Source organism: Saimiri boliviensis, chromosome X (genome assembly GCF_048565385.1).
Source record: "Saimiri boliviensis isolate mSaiBol1 chromosome X, mSaiBol1.pri, whole genome shotgun sequence".
Classification (NCBI taxonomy): domain Eukaryota; kingdom Metazoa; phylum Chordata; class Mammalia; order Primates; family Cebidae; genus Saimiri; species Saimiri boliviensis.
In genome coordinates this window covers 97,465,122-97,491,331 of record NC_133470.1, presented here as the reverse complement: position 1 = coordinate 97,491,331, position 26,210 = coordinate 97,465,122, and the positions used below count along the sequence as shown (strand labels likewise).

General features: G+C 38.9%; 1 protein-coding gene across 10 annotated transcripts in view; it reads right to left on the bottom strand.

Annotated features, from left to right (window-relative positions):
• ATP11C (ATPase phospholipid transporting 11C (ATP11C blood group)) overlaps nt 1-26,210 on the bottom strand; it is a 204,260-nt gene that overhangs the window by 26,815 nt on the left and 151,235 nt on the right. For all 10 annotated transcript variants that reach the window (XM_039464105.2, XM_074391506.1, XM_039464106.2 and 7 more), the window contains 5 exons: nt 22,591-22,854; nt 16,611-16,785; nt 11,542-11,644; nt 10,197-10,342; nt 5,810-5,869 (listed from right to left, as the gene is read on the bottom strand). In XM_039464105.2, the coding sequence (XP_039320039.1) occupies nt 5,810-5,869; nt 10,197-10,342; nt 11,542-11,644; nt 16,611-16,785; nt 22,591-22,854 (748 nt within the window). The remainder of the gene's footprint in view (nt 1-5,809; nt 5,870-10,196; nt 10,343-11,541; nt 11,645-16,610; nt 16,786-22,590; nt 22,855-26,210) is intronic.

The window sequence follows — 26,210 nt, the reverse complement described above, 5'->3', positions numbered from 1 at the left end:
AACTCATCTTTAGTATACTGCTACATATTAGTTAAGAGAATTTCAAATAGCTTTTTAATACTTAGATTCATCCAAGAAAGTAAGGAATTAGCAACATTTTGCTCAATAGCAATTTGAATGTCCAAGAAAAACAGATTGATCAGAATTTACAAAACTCTCTAATACTATTAATTTTGAATACAAGAAGGTTGATGGCACTTCCAAAAACTGAAAGATGCTTAATTCATAATGTGAGCTGTTTATAACTGGCACTACTGGGCTAATGACATGGCACTGAAGTAAGAGACAGCATATCAAACAGTGAAGAGGCAAATTCAAGAGAAAGAGAACAGTCATTTCCATTGAGAAGAATGTATTCTCTTAAAAATACTGCCAAAGAGACTTTAACACCCTACTGACAGTATGAGACAGATCACTGAGGCCAAAAGTTAACAAAGATATTCAGGCCCTGAACTCAACATATGACCAAATGGACCTAATAGATATCTACAGAACTCTCTATTCCCTCTCCAAACAACAGAATATACATTCTTCTTATTGCCACATGGTACATACCCTAAAATCAATCACACAATTGGACATAACAATCCACAGCAAATTCAAAAAAACAAAAATTACACCAACCATACTCTCAAACCACAGTGTGATAGAAATTAATACTAAGAAAAATCACTCAAAACCATATAACAACATGAAAATTAAACAACCTGCTCCTGAATGATTTTTGGATAAATAATGAAATTAAGGTGAAAAACAAGAATTTCTTTAAAACTAATGAGAACAAAGATACAACATACCAGAATCTCTGGGACACAGCTAAGAAAGTGTTAAGAGGAAAATTTATAGCACTAAATACCCACATCAAAAAGTTAAAAAGAGGGCCAGGTGCGGTGGCTCAAGCCTGTAATCCCAGCACTTTGGGAGGCCAAAGCAGAGAGATCCTTTGAGGTCAGGATTTCAAGACCAGACTGACAAACACGGTGAAACCCTATCTCTACTAAAATATAAAAATTAGCCAGGTGTAGTGATGGGCACCTGTAATCTCAGCTACTCAGGAGGCTGAAGGAGGAAAATCTCTTAAACCCAGGAGGCAGAGAAGGCAGTGAGCCAAGACTGTGCCACTGCACTCCAGCCTGGGTGGCAGAGTGAGACTCCCTCTCAAAGGACAAAAAAAGAAAGAGATCAAATTGACAACCTAACATCACAACTAGAAGAACTAGAGAAACAAGAGCAAATCAACCCGAAAGCTAGAAGAAGACAAGAAATAACCACAATCAGAGCTGAATTGAAGGAAACTGAGATACAAAAAAACCATACAAAAGATCCTGAAATCCAGGAGATGGTTATTTGAAAAAGTTTAATAATATATATAGACCACTAGCTAGACTCATAAAAAAAAACATTCAAATAAACACAATCACAAATGACAAAGCAGATGATGCCACTGGCACAAAAGAAATACAAAAAAACCCTCAGAGACTACTATGAACATTTGTATGCAGACAAACTAGAAAACCTACAAGAAATGGTTAAATTTCTGGTCATATGCAACTTCCCAAGACTGAACTAGTCAGAAAACCAGGGACTTCCTGAATACTTGAAAAGACCAATAATGACTTCCAAAACTGAATGGTAATAAAAAGTCTCCCAACCAAAAAAAAAAAAAAAAAAAGCCCAGGACCAGATGGAGTCACAGCCAAATTCTACCAGATGTGTAAAGATGATCTGGTAGCATTCCTACTGAAACTATTCCAAAAAATTGAGGAGGAAGGTTTTCTCACTAAATCATTCTATGAGGCCAGCATCATTCTGATACGAAAACCTTGGCACAGACACAACAACAACAAAAAAAGAAAACTTCAGGCCAATATCCTTGATGAAGATAGATGCAAAAATACTCAACAAAATACTAGCAAACTGAATCCAGCAGCACATCACAAAGCTAATCCACCATGATCAATCAGGCTTTATCACTAGAATCTAAGGTTGGTTCAATATATGCAAATCAATAAATGTGATTTATTACAGAAACAGAACTAAAAACAAAAACCACATGATCATCTCAATAGATGCAGAAAAAGTTTTCAGTAAAATTCATCATGTTAAAAACTCTCAACAAACTAGGCATTGAAGGAACATTCTTCAAAATAGTAAGGGCCATCTAAGAAAAATCCATAACCAACATCACACTTAACAAGCAAAAGCTGGAAGCATTCCCTCAAAACCCGGAAGAAGACAAGAATGCCCTCTCTCCCCACTCATATTTAACATAGTACTGGAAGTCCTAGCCAGAGCAATCAGGCAAGAGAAAGAAATAAAAGGCATGCAAATAGGAAAACAGAAGTCAAACTATCTCTCTTTGCAGATAATACGATTCAATACCTAGAAAACTTCATAGCCTTGGCCCAAAAGCTCCTTGACCTGGTAACTTCAGCAAAGTTTCAGGGTATGAAATCAATGTACAACAATCAATAGCAATCATACACCAACAACGTCCAAGCTGAGAGCCAAATCAGTAACATAATCCCATTCACGATAGCCACAAAAATAGTGAAATGCCTAGGAGTACAGCTAACCAGTGAGGTGAAAGATCTTTACAATGAGAACTACAAAACACTGCTCATAGAAATCAGAGATGACACAAACAATGGAAAAACATTCCATGCTCTTGGATAGGAAGAATCAATATTGTTAAAATGGTCATGCTGTCCAAAGCAGTTTACAGATTCAATGCTATTCCTATCAAACTACTATTCCTATCAATGCTATTCCTATCAAATTATTCTTCACATTTAGAAATAAATTTTTTTTTTTACATTTTGATGTATTTAACCAATAGCATTTAATGCAGCTATTAAAACAGTGGTTATGAAGGTTTTATTATAACACATAAATGCTCATAATACATTGCTGAATTATAACACTGCATATACAGTATATATTTATTTGAATATACATTATGTAAAAAAAGATACACTAACCGTAGAAATAGGTTAGCATTTAGTACCTTTGTTTCCTTTATTTTTCAATGTTTTTAATAGGGCCACGTTAATTTAATATTAAACAATTTAAATTCAAAAATGTAAAATAAAACAATCAACCCTCCACCCCGCAAAAAAAAAAAAAAAAAAAAAGACCATATTGGGACATGGCCTGTAGAAACTGGCCACATAGCAGTGGACTAATGAGCATTATCCCCTGAGCTGTGCATCCTGTCAGATCAGCAGTGGCATTCGGCACTCATAGGAGTGTGAACCCTATTGTGAACTGTGCATGCAAGATATCTACCTTATGTGCTCCTTACGAGAATCTATTGCCTGATTATCTATCACTGTCTCCCATCACCCCCAGATAGCACTGTCTAGCTGCAGGAAGACAAGCCCAGGGCTCCCACTGATTCTACATTATGATGAGTTGTATAATTATAGAAATAAATACTTTAATATTCATATGGCACCAAACAAAGGGCCCAAATAGCCAAGGCAATCCTAAGCAAAAGGAACAAAGCTGGAGACATTACCTGACTTCAAACTGTATTACAGGGCTACAGTAACCAAAACAGCATGGTACTGGTACAAAAACAAACATATAGACCAATGGAACAGAAGAGAGAGCCCAGAAAAAAGGCCACACATCTATGATCACCTCATCTTCAACACAACTGACAAAAAAGAAGCAATGGGGAAAGGAAACCCTATTCAATAAATGGTGCTGGGATAACTCACTAGCCATATGCAGAAGATTGAAAGTGGACCCATTCCTTACGCCATATATAAAAATCAACTCAAGATGGATTAAAGACTTAAATGTAAAACCTAAAACTATAACCACCCTGGAAGACAACCTAGGATATACCAGTCTGGATATAGGACCTGGCAAAGATTTCATGGCAAAGATGATGAAAGCAATAGCAACAAAAACAAAAACTGACAAATGGTACCTAATTAAATAGTTTCTGCATACAAGAAGATGATTATCAATAGAGTAAACTGACCAGAGTAAAAAACCTACAAAATGAGAGAAAACATTTGCAAATGATGAATGTGACAAATGTCTAATATCTATGAAGAACTTAAATAAATTTACAAGCAAAAATCTATAAAGAACTTAAATAAATTTACAAGCAAAAATCAAACAACCCCATTGAAAAGTGGGCAAAGGACATGAACAGAAACTTTCCAAAAGAAGACATACATGCATCCAGCTAGCATATGAAAAAATGCTCAACATCACTAATCATTAGAGAAATGTAAATCAAAACAAAAATTAGATACCATCTCACACAAGTCAGAATGGCTGTCATTAAAAAGTCAAAAAATAACAGATGCTGGCAAGGTTGCAGAGAAAAGGGAACACTTGTACACTGTTGGTGGGAATGTAAATTAGTTTAGCCATTGTGGAGAGCAGTGTGGTGATTCCTCAAAGACCTTAAAACAGAATTACCATTCAACCCAGCAATCCCACTATTGGGTATATACCAGAAGGAATATAAATTATTCTACCATAAAGACACACGCACATATATATTTACTGCAGCACTCCTCATAATATCAAAGACATGTGATCAACCTAAATGCCCATCAATGGTAGACTGGATAAAGAAAATGTGGTACATATACACCATGAAATACTGTGTGACCATAAAAAAGAGTAAGATCATACCATTTGCAGCAACATAGATGGAGCTGGAGGCCATTATCCTAAGCAAACTAACACAGGAACAGAAAACCAAATACAGCATATTCTCACTTGTAAGTGGCAGCTAAACAATGAAAACACATGGACACAAAGAAGGGAACAACAGACACCAGAGACTACTTCAGGTTGGAGGGTGAGAGGATCAAAAAGCAACCTATCAGATACTGATTAAAAAGTTCTTTTGTATTGGGTCATTGCTTATTACCTGGGTGACAAAATAAACTGTCCACCAAACTCCTGTAGCATAAGTTTACCTATATAATAAACCATGCACTCCTGAACCTAAAAATTAAAAAAAAAAAAAAAATACTGCCAAAGAATTAGAAAAAAATCACTTCCTACCAGGAAGAATCAAGAATAATACATAAATGCATTCATAAGTATACTCTGTATTCACAGAAGTGTATACAAAGCTTGCCTTTGAAATTTAGAAACTCAGTCTCTAATACCTATGGCAATGTGGTAGCTCAGTCTGGCAAAAATCACTGAACTTCTCATAGATTAATTAAAAATTTCTGAGTTACTGAGCATTATAGCTCCTGTATTTCACTATACTTCCCATGAGAAGTAATGCCAGATCCATTTCAGTTGTTAAAATAAAGATGCCTTCCCATCCTACCAGTTAGGTATCAAGTTAATATACAGCATATTCCTTATGTACGTTCAGAAAACAATGGAAGACAAAACATCTATAGCTGCTTTATGTAATCCAAGGCTTTCTCTAGGAATCACAGTTCTCGACTAGCTTAAAGATTAATATTTTCTATAAAACTAACCTGAGAACCTCCAAAGTTGGGCGATTTCATTTAATGAAATATTAAGTTATAACATTTTAGAATTGTGAAACAGATTGTATACATTGATAAAAAGGGAAATTTCAAAATATTCTTTGTAATGTTATCACAACTCTAACAGGGTGTACCAAAAACATTTCAAAATGAAGGTAACAATAAGAAAACTAGTAAAGCAAAGACATAAACATTTGCTGTTGTCAAAACCAAGAGATCCTTTTACTTTAGACATACATCTCTAATCTCTATAAATCTAATATATAAGGATAATTTATTAACAGCAAATGTAAACATTATAATGAATAACTTGGGAAACAAACCTGTTGTGAGAATCCACAGAAGAACTGGTACAAAAACTGTGGCAAAATGAAACAAAGGTTCTAGAAAAAAAAATGAAGACAAGAATTAACATCTTCACTTAATCAACTTGCTAAACTGAAATGGGAATATATATGCCAAATAGTTTACAATTATTCCTAAATCCTTCTAATGTCAGAATGCAATAAACCTCTATGCCAGAGACATAAGGAAACAACTCAAAAAATTATTAATTCATATTAAGACCAACTTGTGCCCTATCAAGGCAGAAGAGGATCTTATTTACTTTATGAGAATCTCTTGCTATTCTTCTTCCAGGAAAGAAATGAGCTCATCCAATATGAACACTAAATGGTACTGTATCTTTAACACCAATTAGATTTGCAAATCATATAGTAGACTGACAATGCTGTAAGCATACAAAGTCAATTAATGCCAATAGTTGGGAAAGTACTACAGATTATATTGACACTAACAATATCAACAAATGCTTTAATACCTTTATTACTACTTCTTCAAACAATCAACATATTATTGAGCATCTGCTATACACAAAGATGGCACATAGGTGATACCAAAAAAAAAAAAAGTCCATTTCTTTCTCCTAAGTCAGGGCCCCCATCCCACCCCTCCCCGAGGCTGCACAATAGGAGGTAGCAGCAGGCAAGTGAGCCTAATAGTCTGAGGTCCCTGATGCCAAAAAGGTTGGAGATTGCTGTCCTAAGGGACTTATTTAATTTGAAAAATACTAAAAAGACAAGCAGAAAAGAAATACAAGCTGGGAATTCATAAGGTAGTAAAAGCTACTGTGATTAAAAAACACTGAAATTGATGTCTTCAAGCAAAACCACTAGGACTAGAATTTTCAAACAAGTGCTATCCTTCAAAGCAGCCTGTAAGCTTCTTTGCTGTCACTTGCTCATGGTATCTCTGAACTTCCCTTCAACAAGCTGCTTCAAGAGCCCACTTTCCAGTCATGCCAGAAAACCAGTCTCCTCCCTTCTGTCAGCTAATTCTCCAGAATTAGCTCTAGGAGACTTGAGACTGTTTTTTAAAATCAAATGCAACCTCAAAGGATGAATATCTACCACAGCTGAGGATATTTAGATCAATGTACTACTGGCTCTGGAGGACGTTTCTAAAGAAATGAGCTCAACATGTTTTGAATCACCCCTGCAGCATGAGTCAGAGCTCTCAAAGTCATCACCTGGAAGAGCAACACTCATTTTACATTATCAGTTCTGATACAAGGCAAAATGTAGTTCATAGTATTTCTCGAGTCACAGTTTACGCAAAAAACAAGTGTTCTGAGGTTGAAGTAGGTAGGGCTCAGTGAGGATCATAGGGTTGCTTCATGAGAAGGGAGAGTGGGTGTCTACCTCATCCATGAGAATGTTAAGTTTCATGAGAACAGAGACATTACCTGTCTTATTCCATGGTGCATCCTCAAGTACCTAAAACAGGACTTGGCCTATGATAATACATTTAAAATACATTTGTTGACTGAATAAAAAAGTTAAAACTTGAACTATGAATAAAGATGAACAGGACATGTTGATGGCAGGAACCAAGACAAGAATGTGTGTATTTTAAACCTATATGGTAAGACAGGGTCAGACTGTGGGGTGCCTTAAAAGCCAGACTAAGGCTGAGACAATGAAGAGTAAAGTTTCTAAGGAACAAGCTGAAAAGTGGAATTCTTTTTTTTTGTTGCTTATTGGTTTATTTATTATACTTTAAGTTCTGGGGTCCATGTGTAGATCGTGCAGGTTTGTTACATAGGTATACAAGTGCCATGGTAGTGGTTTGTTGCATCCATCACCCCGTCGTCTATATTATGTATTTCTCCTAATGCTATCCCTCCCTAATGCCCCCACCCCGTGCTATTCCTCCCCTAGCCCCCCATCCCCAAGGCCCCAGTGTGTGATGTTCACCTCCCTGTGTCCGTGTGTTCTCATTGTTCAACACGAAAAGTGGCATTCTTTAAACACTAATCAAGTTGAATTATGTAAGGAGGATTAAATTGAGAAATGTAAGGCAGGAAGACCTGTCACCGAAGTACTCCACGAGTGGGCAATAACAATTTGAAGATGCAGTGGCAAGAGGAAGGAAAGACTTCTTAGGTCAGCCAAACAGAGTTGAAAATACTAGAAATCTTCTTGGCACAAAGATATTAATAAAAAAGAAATGCTGCTGAGTCAGTAACCAAGATGATAATGGGCCTAGAAATACTAAGGGAGACGGAGGTTATCATCTACATAAATAGTTACTGGTCAACATTTGCCATTTTAATGCTTGTTTTGTTCTCCTTAACAGATCATTCCTTCCATCTGGTGGCAGTTGCTTGAATTACAGGCCAAAATTCGAAAGAGGCAAAGTTAAGCCTCTGGTATAGGTTCAGATTACTAGGCAGATCTATATGACAAATCTTCAAGGGATCTTCTACTAGGTGGAGGTCAAGAGAGAATAACCCTTTATTTCCATGAACAGCTGGGTACAAGGCCCAACAGACCCTAACTGTGACACAGGAAAAGTCATGGATTTGGATTAAATGAGTCTATGGTAGAACATCTAGCTCTGTCACTTCCAGGGTAGAAAGCCAAAGGCAAGTTATATCATCTTTCTGAGCTCTATTTTCTATGTATCTTAAATGGAGATACTACTTGCTTCATAGAATGTTTGTGAGGATTGCATTCTTTAAAACGTGATTTTTTGAACTCACAAAATACCTTACATATATTGGGTTACCATCATCATTATCATCATCTTCCTCCTCCCACAGTGTTTGGCCTGGCTACCAAAGGACACTGGCTGGCAGGGTCTTAGAAAATCTGCGAAACTGCGTTCACAGTTTCATACATATATATATTTTCATTAATATAAAGTTAGTAAGAAAGACCCAGGTTGACTATAGACAACTGACACACAAAATCAGTTGCTGAGCTTTAGCTCTTGTAAAATATAGGGTATGAAATTCAAATATTATAACTACTTGAATCATATACTAAATTCCATAGTAGTAGTTGGAACATACACTTAATACTATACCTACAAACTAGAATCTAAGAAATATGATCAATTCTATTCCCTGGAAGACAATAACAGGTATGCAGACTCGCTCTAATGTATACTCTAATGCTTGGTGATAAAAAGAAACCAAGGTATTGTTGAGGAAACTGCTTCAGTGTCCAATATTGAGGATTTGTGATGTTGCACAATCAAGTTTTGAAGAATATTAAATTGGGTGAGAAAAATGTTCACAATATAAATTAAATGAAAAAGGCAAGTGCAAAGCAATATGTATTATACCAATAGGTACAAGGTCTCTTTTGGGAATGACAAAAGAGTTTTATAATTAGACAGTGATGATGGTTGCACATCATAGTGAATACATTATAAGTCACTGAATTATACACTTCAAAATGGTGAAATTTAGGCCAAGCATGGTGGCTCAAGCCTGTAATCCCAGCACTTTGAGAGGCTGAAGGGGGCAGATCACTTGAGGTCAGGAGTTCGAGACTACCCTGGCCAACATGGTGAAACCCTGTCTCTACTAAAAATACAAAAATTAGCCATGCATGGTGGCATGTGCTTGTAATCCCAGCTACTTGGGAGGCGGAGGCATAAGAATCATTTGAACCAAGGAGGCGGAGGCTACAGTGAGCTGAGACTGCGCCACTGCACTCCAGCCTGGGCAACAGAGCAAGACTCTGTCTTTAAGGGAAAAAAAAGATAAATTTTGTTAAATTGTATCTCAAAAAAATTTTTTTAACCCATATGTAGTGTACAGTGTATAAAAGTATAAAAATAGTATGTACACACATTAGTTTGTATAGAGAAAAGACCAGAAGGTCACATATCAAAATGTTACCACTGGTTCTCTCGGTTGGCATGTTTATAGACAATTACAAATGACTGCAAAAATTTCATTTTAGAAAATTTTTATTTTTGTAGAGACAAGGACTCATTATATTGTCCAGGCTGGTCTCGAAATCCTGACCGCAAGTGATCCCCCTGCCTTGACCCCCAAAGCCCTAGGATTATAGGAATGAGCCATTACCAGGCCAAAATGTTCTATTTTTTTGATTGGTGTGATGGTTATACGGATGTATACATTTGGCAAAACTCATGGAACTGTACACTTGATGAATACACTGTGTTGGATTTAATTTATACTTCAATAAAGAGGGCTTAAAAATTCCTATCGAATATTTTACATCAAAAGGAATTTCTGGTTTCTGATTCACTGAATAGACCACCTCTGCTTTGTTGACTACAAATTTCAGTATGACATAGCAAAAGCAGCATGAAAAAAGGAACAAAACCATGACCAAGCTGAGCCAATGCTGGATTCAAATAAAATTAAATTACATATATTTTATCACATACCTTATAGAAGAAGTACTGTACAAGGTGTGCTATTCTCACATAATATAGATGTCCATGAGCCAATAGCAGTTTCTTTAAGTGTTTAAACTTTGGAACAGAATAATCGCTATTCCTAGCTGCTTGGCGACCTTCTTTGCCTTTAATTCCTAAAAGAGAGTATCTCTATACAGTGAGTATTTTCTAGAATAAATGACTCCCAGATTTATTTTCATAGTTTCAACTTGGTTAAACGTATAGTTCAATTCTATCATTTAGTTTCCCCTTTTTAAAAACCAAAGGGGTAATAACAGTGACACTGAGACTTACCAAATAATTTAACTAGGTTTAACTGGTAACTCCCTATTTGTAATACAACATACAATAATTAAATAGAATCATTATTTCAATCATTACAAGGCAAAAATTATATGAAGGGAAAAAATTCAACTTAAAAATGATTAAGTCATTCATTAAGTGCTTAATTGTGTGTGATGCTAGACTAGGTGTTTTAAGGCAACTCAGAAATCTGGGGTTTGTGGTCTAGGAGCTCAATGATAAAACAGTGAAATTCTTTCATGACTGAAACCCTGACTAGCAGTGCAAGGGTTCTATGAGCTTGAGCGGCTTTAGGCCATTTCCATACTTGGATAACCAATGAGTAGAACTTTAATTGCACACTAAATAGGACTACTTCAAAATGGAAAGAACAATTTGGGAATCCGAACTGCAGTACAATAATTCCCAAGATATGAATCCCATATTTGGCCCCATCACCCTGACAAAACAAACAAACTAGCTAACTAACTTGCTGAGGAGTTAGTTTTGTTGCCTAACAGCAACCTAGGAAGGGAAAAAATGGTACAGGTGGTGGAAAAGCTGTTGCTGCATGTCAATATATAAATTCAACACCACAGCCCAAACTACCCATAAATACTGCCACATTGAAAAACAGCCAACCAATTATCATTTCTTAGCTCCAAACAGTTGAGATCTCAAAAGATATAGTACAGCAACATAAGCAGGCAGTCTGGCCAGGAGCAGAAAATCAATAAAAATTTCATGCATGCTGTCAAAGTAAGAGCTAAACAGTCAATTGTGCTGCCACTAGCTTTGGGAAATTCACTTTACTTGGCTAACTGAAAAATATCCTTTAACTTTGTAACACTGCTACATTTCTACCACAGGGTAGACTTTGGGATGGACATGTTGCATGATCAGATGAGGCCTTCATTCACTTAACAATTATCATTCCAAAATTCAAATTCAAGATGAGCAACCAAAACAGTCACTCTAGAATATAAGACCACACTACCTAAAAGCAATACTGGTACTTTTTACAGCTGCCATCTCATTAGATATATCTTACCTATTCCCACATGGGATTCCAAGATCATACTAACATCATTGGCACCATCACCTATCGACAGAGTTATTGGGCTGCCTTTTAAATTCTTCACCATTCTGACAATCTAAATATTAAATACAAAAGAGGTATAAAACGGTCAAAGAAGAATGTAAGATTGGACTACTTCAGGGGTTTATGCCTCATTCACACTTGTAAATAGTGACCTTTCAAACAGAAAGATAGTTTGTGCATATATAGTCATCCCTCAGTATCCTTAGAAGATTGGTTCCAGTACCCTCGTAGATACCAAAATCCTCCTGCATACTTTAAATTATCTCTAGGTTACTCTGAATACCTAACTACAATATAAATGTTATGTAAATAGCTGTCATACTATATTGTTTTAAAATCTGTATTATTTTTATTGTTATATTGTTAATTGTTTTAGTTTTATTCTAATGTTTTCAATCCACAGTTGTTTGGATCTGTGGATGCAGGACCCGTGGATACGGAGGGCCAACTGTAATATGTACAACAGTGTCAAATTCATAGAATGCAGAAGAACACAGCCATTCAAACTGTAACACCAACACCAATTTGTCCTAGTTCTGTACATACATGAACTATCAAAAAACTTGCCTTTCATGCATATTAGAGGTCAATACATTTCCTTCTTTTGTGATTGCATCATGTGTTATTTCAGATCCGATGTTGAGTGTGTGACAGAAGCCAGAAAGTTGATTTGGGGTAACATATATAGGGCCACCAGAACCAAGTGGAAAGTCAGAGAACAATGTTTTTGGTTACTTTCTACTCTCTCCCTGCTGCTGACACTCTCACCTTTTCTAGGAGCACATCAACCCTTATTCCCAGGAACCTACCTAATGTTAAATTCTTATACCTATCTGGCTGCCAACTAAACTTTAATAAATCTCTCACTGCTAAATATGATCTGACCTCTCCTGTGAGTAGCTATATTTTAAAAGATGTATACTAAAGGGGCTGACATTTGCAGAAAGACGCCCAAGATACGTGTACAAAGTCTGTCACTATTCCCTGAGTGTTTTTTCAGATCAAAGCCTGTCACTATTCCCTGAGTGTTTTTTCAGATCAAAGCCTGTCACTATTCCCTGAGTGTTCTTCAAGATGCATAAATGATACTGTGTAATTCAGTGCCATGTTCATGACAGGTACTGAATAAAATGTTCATCCGTGGTACTAAAATACTTCTGTCTTGTGGTTCTCCAAAAACCTTCTGGCAGAGTTATTTGTCAGAAGTCTATTGGGTAATCAGCTGCCCTCCTTCCCTATGTTTTAGATAATCACTGTTAGATGTGGCAAGCCACAAAACCCCTTGGAATCTAGCAGCTTAAAAAAACTTAAATAATTTAGTAGCTAAATAATGCTTTGCAAAAATACTGTCCTCACAATTGCTCTGACCAGTTAACATAAATAAAATCCATTTTCAACATAACTGGAGTGATTAAAAATAATTCATATGAGGCTAAGGCACCCTACAGTTATTTCTTTAAACAGAATTCAATCAGGTTGTAGTTGTATTAAATGGTACAAAAAAACCCCACATCCAATTCCACTTAACACAAAAATGTTGTGACTACAAAATTCCAGCTTTCCCCAATCCCTCCCCCTCATGTTGGTTCCTCTTAAAAACTTTATAGAAGACTGTCAGAAATAACCTGTAAATGAAAGAATAAAAGACAAAATTGAAGAACCCAAACTAAATTTGTTTGTAATAGGCTACACTAATGGTTAACTAAGTGCACATGTTACACTGTGTGTAGTAATGATTTGAACGTCAAGGAAAAAATACACAGCCAGAGAAGGTTTAGAGAAGGCAATAAAATTATCAAGAGTGACAGCTTCTGTAAGAAAATGTAGACTAAAAAGAGTAAAACTCATCCTTGTGGAAAGATAAAAGGATATTCAATCATGGACCATAAAATAATGAAGGATTTGGATTGGTAAACATGGACTTTTTCACTTAGCCCTAGGTCAACTGGATTAAGACCTCTTCAGTATCCAGGATAGCTTCATGAAAAAAAAAGTTACCAAACATTGTTTATTCATCAACTATAATAGCTTGCTTTATATTATATACAGGAATGTGCTAAGAGCCAAAACAAAAAGTTTCATCACACACCTTAAAAAGCATATAAATGAAGTAGTAGAGTTAGGTCATGAGTACAAGAATATTAGATAAACAGATTAACAATACAAGGTAACAAAACGTAGCATCTGTGCAGGGTAACGTGATATTGTCATCCACATAAGAAGGCCTAGGATGTCAGAGAAGGGAGAAGACACCATATGCCCAAGTGATCAGAAATTTTTTAGAAGGAATAAATCACAAAATATTAGTTAAGACTCGCATAGACAAGAAAGAAAGGAGTATTCCAGAGAAAGGGATTAGCATATCCAAGAGCACACAGCCAGATAAATACAGTACATGCTGAGAGAAGAGATTTGGCTTGCCCAGATCAATTGGAATTTTCATATAGCGGACATGGACAGAAATATCTGGAGCTAGTTCAACAGGGAGTGATACGAAAGTGGCAGCAGGGTGTAGGAAGAACTGAAGGAAAGCAAGACTGTAGGCAAAGAGAGAAGTTAGGTAGCTAGTTCTAGAAGTCCAATGAGCTATTGAAAGGCCTGGCTCGGAAAGGTAATGAAAAGAAAGGAATAGATGGAAAAGACAATGTAATAGGAAATGGACAACATTTAGTTACTAAGACCACAAACCACGATGGAAGAGTAAAGTATGTGGAAAGGCAACACAGGTTTCAAGGTTTTGAATCTAGAAACCTGGAAGTACACTGAGGTCAGTCATAGAAAAAGAACATGCCAAGGAAAATGATGGTTGGACTCTAGAGAAGTCAGGTTTGGGGTGATAATGCGACACCTAAGAATACGTGTTTGGCTGAAGAAGATAATTACCAAATATTTGGATTGGGATAGTGACTTGAATATCACCTACGTGAATGTGACAGCTAAGTATGTAATATCCTGCAAGAAATGACTACACTGACAGAAATAAAACAAAATGAGAGTGGTGGCATAATCAAGGTGGAAGAAGCAGCATGGGGTCAGGAATTCATATACCTCCCTGGCAATGAAGCAGTCAGAACCCAGGTGAACAATTTGAGCAGCATACACTGAATGTAAGGGGGGAAAAAAGAGGTTGCTTTTGCAGGCAAACCTCTGACTAAGGGGACAGATACTTTTGGATAGTGTTTTCTGGTTGGAGCTGATTCCCGACCTGCAGCCAAGAGAGGTTTTCAAGATTGAAGAAAAGAAAGAAGAGCCTCTGATTGCAGTGGGGACTGAGAAATAGAAGGCAGACAGTGGAAATGCCCCATATACGATGTGTGTTTGTTTGTGTGTGTGTGTGTAAAATGCCCCATATATGATGGGGATGTGTGTGTGCGTCTGCACACACACACACACATTACGTAAAGGAAAAGCCACAGACACAGCCATCCCCTTTAGAGCAACTGGTTAAAAAAATCTGATGAAGCAAGACAAACACATATGAAAGAATATCCTATAGCATATATGGAAATGAAAAAGTATGTAATGGAGACTCTAAGCTTCCTCATACCAAGTGAATACAAAGAAGCAAGGTGAGGCAGATCAATTTGGACTGGAGGAGCTGGAAAAGACTGCATTTAGGAGGTGGCCCTTCAGCTAGGTTTCATTATGAGTAAAATTTTTGTTAGACCAGAAGAATTCAGAAAGAATGCCAGAAGAGGAAATGACATGACAAAAGTTTTCGAAGTTGCCCTGAGCATGACATATGGAAGACCACAGAGGAACAACCAACAGGAGTGAAGAATTTACGCCACAGAAAGGAGTGATAGTGGACACAAAGCACAAAATACGTAGAGACATGTTAAGGGACAACAATGGGGAGCCCCATGTACCACATTCAGCCAACTGCCCTTCATCCTGAGAGACTATGAAACTACTGAAAGTATCTGAAAAAGAACGTATGATGGCAAGAGTTGTGTTTTAACAAGATTAATTTGGGAATGTGGAGAGATTAAAAATGGATGGGTGAAAGCAAGGAGACCAGTGAGGAGACTAAATCAAATAGTCTATGTGTAAAGTCATAAGGGCTTGGACTAGTCGGGCAGTAAAAGGTTTTGAAATACGGCATTAAAATGAGAACTATGACAAAAGGTAGGACCAATAGGACATGGTGTCTATATGTAGAGGGAAAGGAGAAGGATCAAAGGTAGTTTTGAGATACAGGGACAAGAGAAAAATAATACCGGTAACAAGAACATATAAAAGAAAAACCAAACTGGTCTGAGGAAGAACATTTTAAGATCTGTATTGGACACTAGAATTTTTGTGACAGTAGGGAATCCATATAGAGTTGTCTAGCAGACAGGTAGAAATAGGAGACTTAATGTCAAGAGAATGTCAGGGCCACACATTCATCAATGGGAGTCAGAGAAATAGATGTGCTTATCCAGTGAGAGACCATAAAGTTAAAAGTGGAGAGAAAACTTTGCCCTAGAGAAAACAGATAATTTGGGAGAAAATAGACAATGGCACAAAATAAAAAGCCACTAAGTTGACAAATAAAATGTCAGGACCATGGACCATCATGGAAACCATGAAAGGATAATTTTAAGGAGGATATAATTGATGTCAAGTGCAAAGGAGAAATGAGAAAGAGAATGGAAGACTACACAAGGGATGGGCCAGGTCTACCTGCAGGCAAGCCAAGGGAGTAAGAAGAGCAGAAAGAACACACAGAGCTAATGTCATAAGGGATCTAGGAGCAGTGGCAGCAAGCACAAAGCACTCATCAGAGAAAAAAGTCTGGAAGGTGAGGAATTGGGACAGCCAGACTGAGGGGACAACAAGGTACAGCATACATTTAATTCAAAATGGGGAAAGACTTCTGAATCTGATTACAAAAAGAAAGAAGCCTGGGAGGAAGAAATTAGATGGTAATAATGGCCCTTTGAGGAAGAAATAATTTTTAAAAAAAAATAAACATTTGCACATATGTGTATAGAAATATCCAGAAAGGAACGTTAACTAACGTTCACAGTTACCTGGGCTTTCTGTAACGGTGCCATCCGACAGCAGAGCACTGCAGTACACTTCATACATATTTGTAGGAAAATGTTTTTGTAATTGTTTGAACTAGAGTCTTGACTGGAATTTAGTATGAGTGACAATGTGGAGCCATCTATGATTAATCCATATTCCTGATGTTCTGTCCATGCTCTGAAAAAGAAAAACAATGCTATGTTTGGATCTATTATACATTTCTATTTAGGATCCAGATTTTTTTAACCACAAAGGGGGCTGTTCCAGGTTAAGAGGAGTCATCAGTCTGGTTCCTTGACCTGTTCACTCTAAAGAAGCAAGGGCCTCTAATAACGGCACAACAGTGGCTTGCAATCCTACCTTTGAGACCCAAGTTGCACATATAGATGACTGTAAGTTCCAAAAGGTCAACTTGGTGAGGTCACGTTTCCCAGTTATTTAACCAAACAAGTATCTAAGCGTTGCTGTAAAGGTACTTTGTAGAAGTGATAAAAGTCCACAAGCAGTTGATTTCAAGTAAGAGAGATCATCCTAGGTAACTAGAGTGGGCCTGATTCAGTCACTTGAAAGGTTTTAAGAGAAGGGCTGAGACTTCCTGCCGCAGTAGCCTTAGCTACTTCCTGAGATTTTGCATTTCTAACAAGCTGCCCAGTGACAATGGAGCTGCTATTCTATAGATGAAACTTTGAATAGTGAGGGCCTCATATACCTCATCACTCCTTTATTCTATATTCCTTCAGTGTATACTACTAATACCATAATACTGTATACTTACCCATATTTTGCTGCATAATTTCATTCACTAAATAAAGAGATGTCAATGATTTTGTTCTCTTTCTTTGCTCCCCTACTCATATATTATTAGCTTACTTACGGGGCTGAAAACAGCAACTCAATAACCAATGAAGAAATACTTGTGAACACCAATTATAAGCTCACTATATAGAAGAACACAAAGAATTACTGACTAATCTTTTTATGGAGAATAGAAAATCTCCTTACAGTGATGGAAGCATACATGAGAGAACATACCCAACCAAACAAGATAATCAATGGTTAATGCTCAGTTATTGAGACACATCCACAAAGAAAATAGTGAATTCTCTGTGAAGTGTGGTATCTAAAGTAGGACTTGAAAGACAAGGAAGAGGGCAAGTAATAGAATGTATGCTGGGGTGCACTGGAAAAGCACATTGAAAAGGTCACTTAAGGCCTTTGGTGTGGCCTGAATCTGTGGGTAATAGAGAACCACCAAAGGTTTCTGAGAAGAACTGTGATAGGGACAGTACTTCACTTAAAGATCATTCATCTGGCAGAGGGGCTTAAGGGATTTCATGCATGAGGTACTAGGCCTCTAATGCGGGGCACTAGTAGTGAAAATGGGAGTATGAATAAGGCTTGGGGGCTGATTTGAAGGAGGGCAAAGGAGCAGAAGCTGGCAAAGGTGACTCTGAGTCTGAACCCTGTGTAAGTAAGCAGAGAAAAGACTGTGCCCTACTCCATACAGATAACCAGGAAGATGGGTTGATCTGAGACAGTGATAGAATGCTAAGTTTTCCTTAAGCTCTGGCTTTTATAGAAGTCCCTTCAGGCCTGCTGAATGGTGCTACAGACTGAATTGTGTTCCCCCGCAAATTCATATGTTGAAGTCCTACCCACAATGTGATTGTACTTGGAAGATGGTAGCTTTAGGGGGTGAGGCCCTCATAATGGAATTTGTGTCTGTTATAGACTGAACTGCATTCTCCCAAGATTCCTCTGTTGAAGCTCTTAACTCCCAGTGTTGTGTTATTAGAAGGTAGGGCCCTTGAGAGGAAACTGACTGATGTGGTTTGGCTATGTCCCCACCCAAATCTCAACTTGAATTGTACTCCCAGAATTCCCATGTGTTGTGGGAGGGACCCAGTGGGAGGTAACTGAATCATGGGGGCCAGTCTTTCCTGTGCTATTCTTGTGAGAGTTGAGTGATGTCTCATGAGATCTGATGGGTTTATCAGGGGTTTCCACTTTTGTTTCTTCATTTTTCTCTTGCCACTGCTACATAAGAAGTGCCTTTTGCGTCCCTCCATGATTCTTAGGCCTCCCTAACCATGTGAAACTGTAAGTCCAATTAAACCTCTTTTTCTTCCCAGTCTCAGGTTATGTCTTTATCAGCAGCATGAAAACAGACTAAGATAGCAAATTGGCACCAGTAGAGTGGGGCATTGCTGAAAAGATACCTGAAAATGTGGAAGTGACTTTGAAACTCAGTAAGAAAGAGGCAGAGGCTGGAAAAGTTTGGAAGGCTCAGAGAAGACAGGAAGATGTGGGAAAATCTGGAACCTCCTAGAGACTTGTTGAATGGCTTTGACAAAAATGCTGATAGTGATATTAACAGTAAGGTTCAGGCTGAGGTGGTCTCAAGATGAGGAACTTGTTGGGAACTGGAGCAAAGGTGACTCTTGTTATGTTTCAGCAAATAGACTGGCAGCATTTTGCCCCTGCCCTAGAGATTTGTGGAACTTTGAACTTGAGAGAGATGATTTAGAGTATCTGGTGGAAGAAATTTCTAAGCAGCAAAGCATTCAAAAGGTGATTTGGGTGCTGTTAAAATCATTTCATTTTAAAAGGGAAACAAAAGCTCAGAAAATTTGCAGCCTGACCACGTAAAAGAAAAGAAAAAACCCATTTTCTGAGAAGAAATTCATGCCAGCTGCAGAAATATGCATAAGTAGCAAGAAGCCTAATGTTAATCCTCAAGACCATGGGAGAAATGTCTCTAGGCCATGTCAAAGACCTTCACAGCAGCCCCTCACATCACAGGCCCAGAGGCCCAGGAGGAAAAAGTGGTTTCATGGGCCACACCTAGTGTCCCCATGCTGTGTGTGGCCTAGGGATTTGGTGCCCTGTGTCCAAGCTGCTCAGGCCATGGCTTAAAGGGGCCAATGAAGAGCTTGGGTCATCAGCTTCAGAGGGTGGAAGCCCCAAGCCTTGGCAGCTTCCACATGGTGTTAAGCCTGTGGGTGCATAGTCAAGAACTGAGGCTTGGGAACCTCCACCTAGATTCCAGAAGATGTACGGAAATGCCTGGGTGCTCAGGCAAAAGTTTGCTGCAGGAATGGGGCCCTCATGGAAAATCTCTGCTCAGGCAGTGCAGAAGGGAGATGTGGGGACAGAGCCCTCACACAGAGTCCCTACTGGGGCACTGACTAGTGGAGCTGTGAGAAGAGGGCCAACATCCTCCAGACCCCAGAATGGTAGCTCCACTGATGGCTTGCACCATGCACCTGAAAAAGCCACAGCCCCTCAATGCCAGCCTGCAAAATCATCCAGGAGGGAGGTTATACCCTGTAAGGCCACAGGGAAGAGCTGCCCAAGACCATAGGAACCCACCTCATGCATCAGCATGACTTGGATGTGAGACACAGAGTCAAATTTTGGCTGGATTTCGGGCTTGCATGGGCCCTCTAACCCCTTTGTTTGGGCCAATTTCTCTCATTTGGAATGGCTGTATTTATGCAATACCTGTACACCATTCTATCTAGGAAGTAACTAGCTTGCTTTTGATTTTATACAAGCTCATAGGCAGAAAGGACTTGCCTTGTCTCAGATGAGACTTTAGACCAGGCATCCCCAAACTATGGCCCGCGGGCCGCATGTGGCCCCCTGAGGCCATTTATCCGGCCCCCCACCGCACTTCAGGAAGGGGCACCTCTTTCATTGGTGGTCAGTGAGAGGAGCACAGTATGTGGCGGCCCTCCAACAGTCTGAGGGACAGTGAACTGGCCCCCTGTGTAAAAAGTTTGGGGACGCCTGCTTTAGACTGTGGACTTTTGGGTTAATGCTGAAATGAGTTAAGACTTTGGGGGATTGTTGGGAAGATATGATTGGTTTTGAAATGTGAGGACATGAGATTTGGAAGGGCCAGGGATGGAATAATATGGTTTGGCTGTGTCCCCACCCAAATCTCATTTTGAATTGTATCTCTCAGAATTCCCATGTGATGTGGGAGGGATCCAGAGGGAGTTAATTGAATCATGGTGGCTGATCTTTTCCTGCGCTATTCTCGTGACAGTGAATTAACTCTCATGAGATCTGACGGGTTTATCAGGGGTTTCTGCTTTGGCTTCTTCCTCATATTTCTCTTGCTGCCACCATGTAAGCAGTGCCTTTTGCCTCCTGCCATGATTCTGAGACCTACCCAACCATGTGGAACTCTAAGTCCAATTTAACCTCTTTTTCTTCCCAGTTTCAGTATGTCTTTAACAGGAGTGTGAAAACAGACTAATACACTGACTTTAGATGAGTGAATGAAGGTGGGGCCTCCATGATGGGATTACTGCCCTTATAAGAGAAAGACACAGCCTGGTCCTGGTGGCTTATGCCTGTAATCCCAGCATTTTGGGAGGCTGAGGCAGGCAGATCACCTGAGATCGGGAGATCAAGACCAGCCTGACCAACATGGAGAAACCTCGTCTCTACTAAAAATACAAAAAAAATTAGCCAGTCGTGGTAGTGCATGCCTATAACTCTAGCTACTCAGGAGGCTAAAGCAGACGAATTGCTTGAACCCGGGGGGCAGAGGTTGCAGTGAGCTGAAATCACGCCATTGCACTCCAGCCTGGGCAACAAGAGTGAGACTTTGTTTCAAAAAAAAAAAAAAAAAAAAAGAGGAAGAGACAGCAGAGCTCTCTCTGCCATGTGAGGACACAGGAAAAGAGCAGCCATCTGCAAGTCAGAAGAGAGCCCTCATCAGAAACCAACCATGCTGACACTCCAGTAACAGAACTTTAGCTTCCAAAACTGTGAAAAACAAATTTCTGCTTTTTAATCTACCCAATCTATCGTATTTTGTTATGGCAGCCCAAGTAGACTAAGACAAACGGAGAAGTAAAATGCACATATTTTGGACTGTCTTTATAAGTACCACTTGGCTAAAGAAAATGTTTCTCATAGGCAATTAATAAAAACCTATTTATTCTCAATGATGCCCAAGTACTAGAAGAACAACAGCTGTTTTAAAATTGGCCATAGCCTCAAGAATGTGGGCTATTCATTTTTAAAGTTTGTTTAAATATTAGAGATGAGGATACAGATATAGCATAGTTGTTATAAGCATGGTATCTGGAATTAGATAAACTTTCTGAACTCCTTCTTAGCTGTGTGATCTCTATCTGTAAAATTAAGAAAATACAGTTGCCTAACTGGGTTGTTAATGAAGATTAAATGACAATTATCATACAAAGCCCTTAACACTGTTCTTGGAACATAAAGTGTGCTCAAGAAATTAAAAATAATATTGTTTAGGGATATTTTGAGTTAGTACAGACACATCCCGTGCCATTCCAAAAAAGGAAATCAATTGCTTATGGCCAAGGTAAATTCAAGCAATTGGTTTAGACAAGGCTGACCCTTGGTCAATGGGAAGTATAGAAGATATATGTCTGGGAATTGAATTATTGTGTATCAATGGCTTTCCCTGACACCTTTATGTTCCACAAATTCTTCCTAGTTGAAAGCAGAGTCAAAACGGCCATGTCCTCTAAATAAAGTGGCCACGTTAATAAGTATTTGGTTCCCTTTGGAGCTGTGGGGTATAAAAATGCACATAAAATGGCTCCAGAACCTCAAAATGCACAAAAATTGTCATAGTGATTGATCTTATTACATTAAATTTAAGAGACTGTGAAAGCAATATTTTTTTCTTAACATGGACCAGGCCATAATATCAACATTGAATACCTAGACTGTAAACATTTAAAAATTGAGCCATTTTTCTAAACCTTCAGAAATGTGCAGTTTTAAGTTAAAAGAAAGGTGGAAAGTGCCAAATAATCTGAAATGGGCCATTAGTCAAGTCCTCAGGGACAATTTTAACTTATAACGATAAAACACCTGCAAATAGAAAATCATAAATTACAGAAAGTGAAGCCTTGTGTATACACAGCTGTGATTTACATCTGCATCAATGTCTAAATATAAGAAACTGATGTACTTTCTTACTTTTTAAGGCTTCTAGTACTTTTAGGAAATTCATGCAGCAGTTTCTTACGATATTCTATCAATAATTCATGTAATCGATCTTCTTTCCTTTCACTTTCTTCAATGGTTTTTGTGGTTAGTTCTAAGAGCTCGGTGTTCGTTTGGAAAAGGCGGCAGGCATAGCACGTAGATTTAGCTGTCTCCATCTTGTCCCCAGTGAGCACCCAGACTTTTAGGCCTGCTGCATGCAGAGCTTCAATGGTCTCTGCAGCTTGATCTTGTAGCCTGGGAACACAAAAGAAACTTCGTGATTTTCTAAAATTCCTGACAAAGATTCTATAGGAAGGCTTCTTAAAGACAGTATTTTAATAATTCATAGCAGTTCTAGAATCCTGACACCTTATCATGGTTGGCTTTCATATACATCCCCTACTCATTCTGAGTGTTGTCTCTGACATAGTTTCACTTACTAAATTCTAAACAATGAGGTTCGGAAAAGTTTGTGACACCTCAAAGTAACTGGTATCCAATGGCAGAATTGAGTATCATCATTCTAAGCTAAGATGTTCAGAAACATTTGTACTCACTGTCACTTTAGCATATTTCATTGCTATATTTAACCATACCAATACTTAACATCACTTAACATCATTCACAGTATAAAGGGCCAAAGATTCTAATCAGATAATGAGGGAAATTAGTGAATCTCTATCCCTCAGGAATTTTAAGAACAGGAACATGGGTTTTGAAGATGGCTGACTAGGGATGTCAGATGCCAACTGTCCTCATAAAAAAGATCAAAGTTACTGGTGAACGGACCTGTTCTGAACTAAAAACTGCAGGAAAAGAGCCAGGACCTGCTAGAGAACCCAAGAGGAAGCTGGGATACAGAAAAGGAAAGTAGCCAGAGTCTGGCAGAGACTGATCCCCGAAGAACTCAGAGCCCCATGTAAAGGGTAGGTGGAAATGGTTCTCTGCTTCCTTGACCCTGTGACAATCTCCTGACTATCAAACTGCTGGGATACCCCTCTGCCCTCCTTACCTAGGGCAATACTGTCAGTGGTGATACAGGAACTTCACAAGGACAGAGATCCAGGTGGCTAGCTCGTGCAGGCACATCAGTACTTCCCTCAGACCAAAACTTAGACAGTGGGCCAATGCCCTACCTAGGGGAATCTCTGCCCTTGCGTTATCACACCATCAATTCCCAGCAAACATACTCCACAGCCCACCCTGACTCTGGCAAGCTCAGGGGGATCAGCGAGTCCCCAAGGAGCTATGGGACTCCTGGAGATCTATCTCTTGGCATGGAATGCCCCTAAGAGGGAAGTTACAGTCCACCAAGGACCCTCCTGGGACAAAGGAAATGTGGACACAGTGACAATCACTGAAGGCAGTAGCACTGAGGGCCAGGAACAGTCATGAAGAGGCGACATTTCCCACTGTGCCCATCCCCTGTACACTGTTGTTGATGGAGCCTGCAGTGGTTCTTCCCAGTGGAGGGTGGCACATATGTACCTGGAGAAACTTTTCACACTTTTTGCAGTAGCTCCACCCCTGCTGAAAATGAGCTCGTGCCAATTAGGCTTACACAAAGGGCAGGACCCAACTCCCACTCCCGACACAGAGTAGCAACATCCCAGCAATGGACAGGTAAGCTGCAGAGTTGTCTGCTTTGAACCTGGGGGAAAGGCTTGGCCAAAGCCCATTTGGGTGGCAACCACCAGAGAGGTGTATTCATGGTCTGCAGCCACATTGTGACCAGGAACCAAAGGATAAAGTCTATATGAACTGAAGGTCGTGAGCCCCACGACAGGGCATAATAGAGAAGCAGCTCACGTTCCTACCTGCACAGGATGAGGAGCTGGTACACCCCTCCTCGTTCCCTCCCCCAAGACCTTGGCATACCCCAACAGGATCTCCAGCTCTTGCCCCCATCCTCCCCTCAGAGTAGGTGTTTCCATCCATCATCAGCCTACCAGAGGAAGAACTGACTTACTCTTAAGCGCCACCTATTGGACTGAAGCCTGAACTGCACCACCAAATAACAACTGTCAGAAGGGCTTAGTGCTAGTACACATGACAGGCTTTCTGACACCCTTAGCCCTGCAGGAGACAGTGTGTTGGCCCTTGCATTCCATACCTCACTACAACAATCAGTATCTGAGAAAGCCACTGCACTGAAGCTATCCACAACCAAGGAAATCATACAGAGCCTTGCCCCACTGAAAGCACCCAGAAACAAAGCCAATCATACACAACATATAACACAGTCATATCCTCAAGGGAAAAAAGTATTGAAAAATAAAAATGTTTCATCCAAACTATAGCAAATTAAAAAATAAGAAGTGACAGATCCCTCAGATGAGAAGGAATCAGTGTAAGAACTGTGGTGGTACGAAAAGTCAGGTGTCTTGACACATTCAAAGGATTGTACTACCTCTGTAATACAGGCTAACCAGAATCAAAACTCTGAAATGACAGATAAGGAATTCAAAATACGGATTGCAAGGCAACTCAATGAGATCCAAGAGAAAGTTGAAACCCAACACGAAGAAACCAGAAAAATGATTCAGGATATGAAAGACAGCTATAATAAAACAAACCAATTAGAACATCTGGAAATGAAAAAATTCACTAAAACAATTTCAAAATATAGCTGGAAGCTTTAACAATAGAGTAGACAAAGCAGAAGAAAGAATTGCAGAGCCTGAAGAGCAGTCTTTCAAATTAACCCAGTCAGATAAAAAAATAAATTAAAAAACACAAGCTAAGTCTTTGAGAAACATGGAATTATGTAAAGCAACAAAATCTATAACTTCTTGGCATTTGTGAGAGAGAAGAAGAAAAACAGGCAACATGGAAAACATATTTGGGGAATAATTCAGGAAAATTTCTTGAACCTTGCTCGAGGTCAACATGCAGACACAAGAAATTCAGAGATCAACTGTGATATGCTACACAAGATGGCCATCACCAAGGCATATATAGTCAGACTACCCAAGGTTAACAGGGAAAAAAATCTTAAAGGCAGCTAGAATAAAAAAAAAAAAAGGAAAAATTACCTATAAATGAAATAGCATCAGACTAACAGCTAATTTCTCAGCAGAAACCTTAGAAGACAGAAGATTGGGGATGTATTTTTAGCCCTTTTTAAAAAGAAACAAAGTCTTAATCTGTCACCTCATAGCTCACTGTAACTCCTGGGTTCAAGCAATCCTCCCACCTCAGCCTCCCAAGCAGCTGGGGCTACAAGTATGTGACATCACGCCTAGTTTTCTAAAAAAAAATTGTAAACAGGTCTCACTATGCTGCCCAGGCTAGCTGTGAGCTCCCAGGCTCAAGTGATCTTCCAACCTCAACTTCTCAAAGCACTGGATTACAGGTACAAGCCATCATACCTGGCCTTTAGCCTTCTTAAAGAAAAAGAACTGCAGCCAAGAATTCTATATCCTGCTAAACTAAGCTTCCTAAAGGAAGGAGAAATAGAGTTTTTCCCAGACAAGCAAATGCTATGGGAATCTGTCACCACCAAACCTATCCTATAAGAAATGCTTAAAGGACCTCTAAACACAGACACAAACAGATGATATTTGCTACTATAAAAGCATATGTTAGTAAAAAGCTCATAGATCCTATAA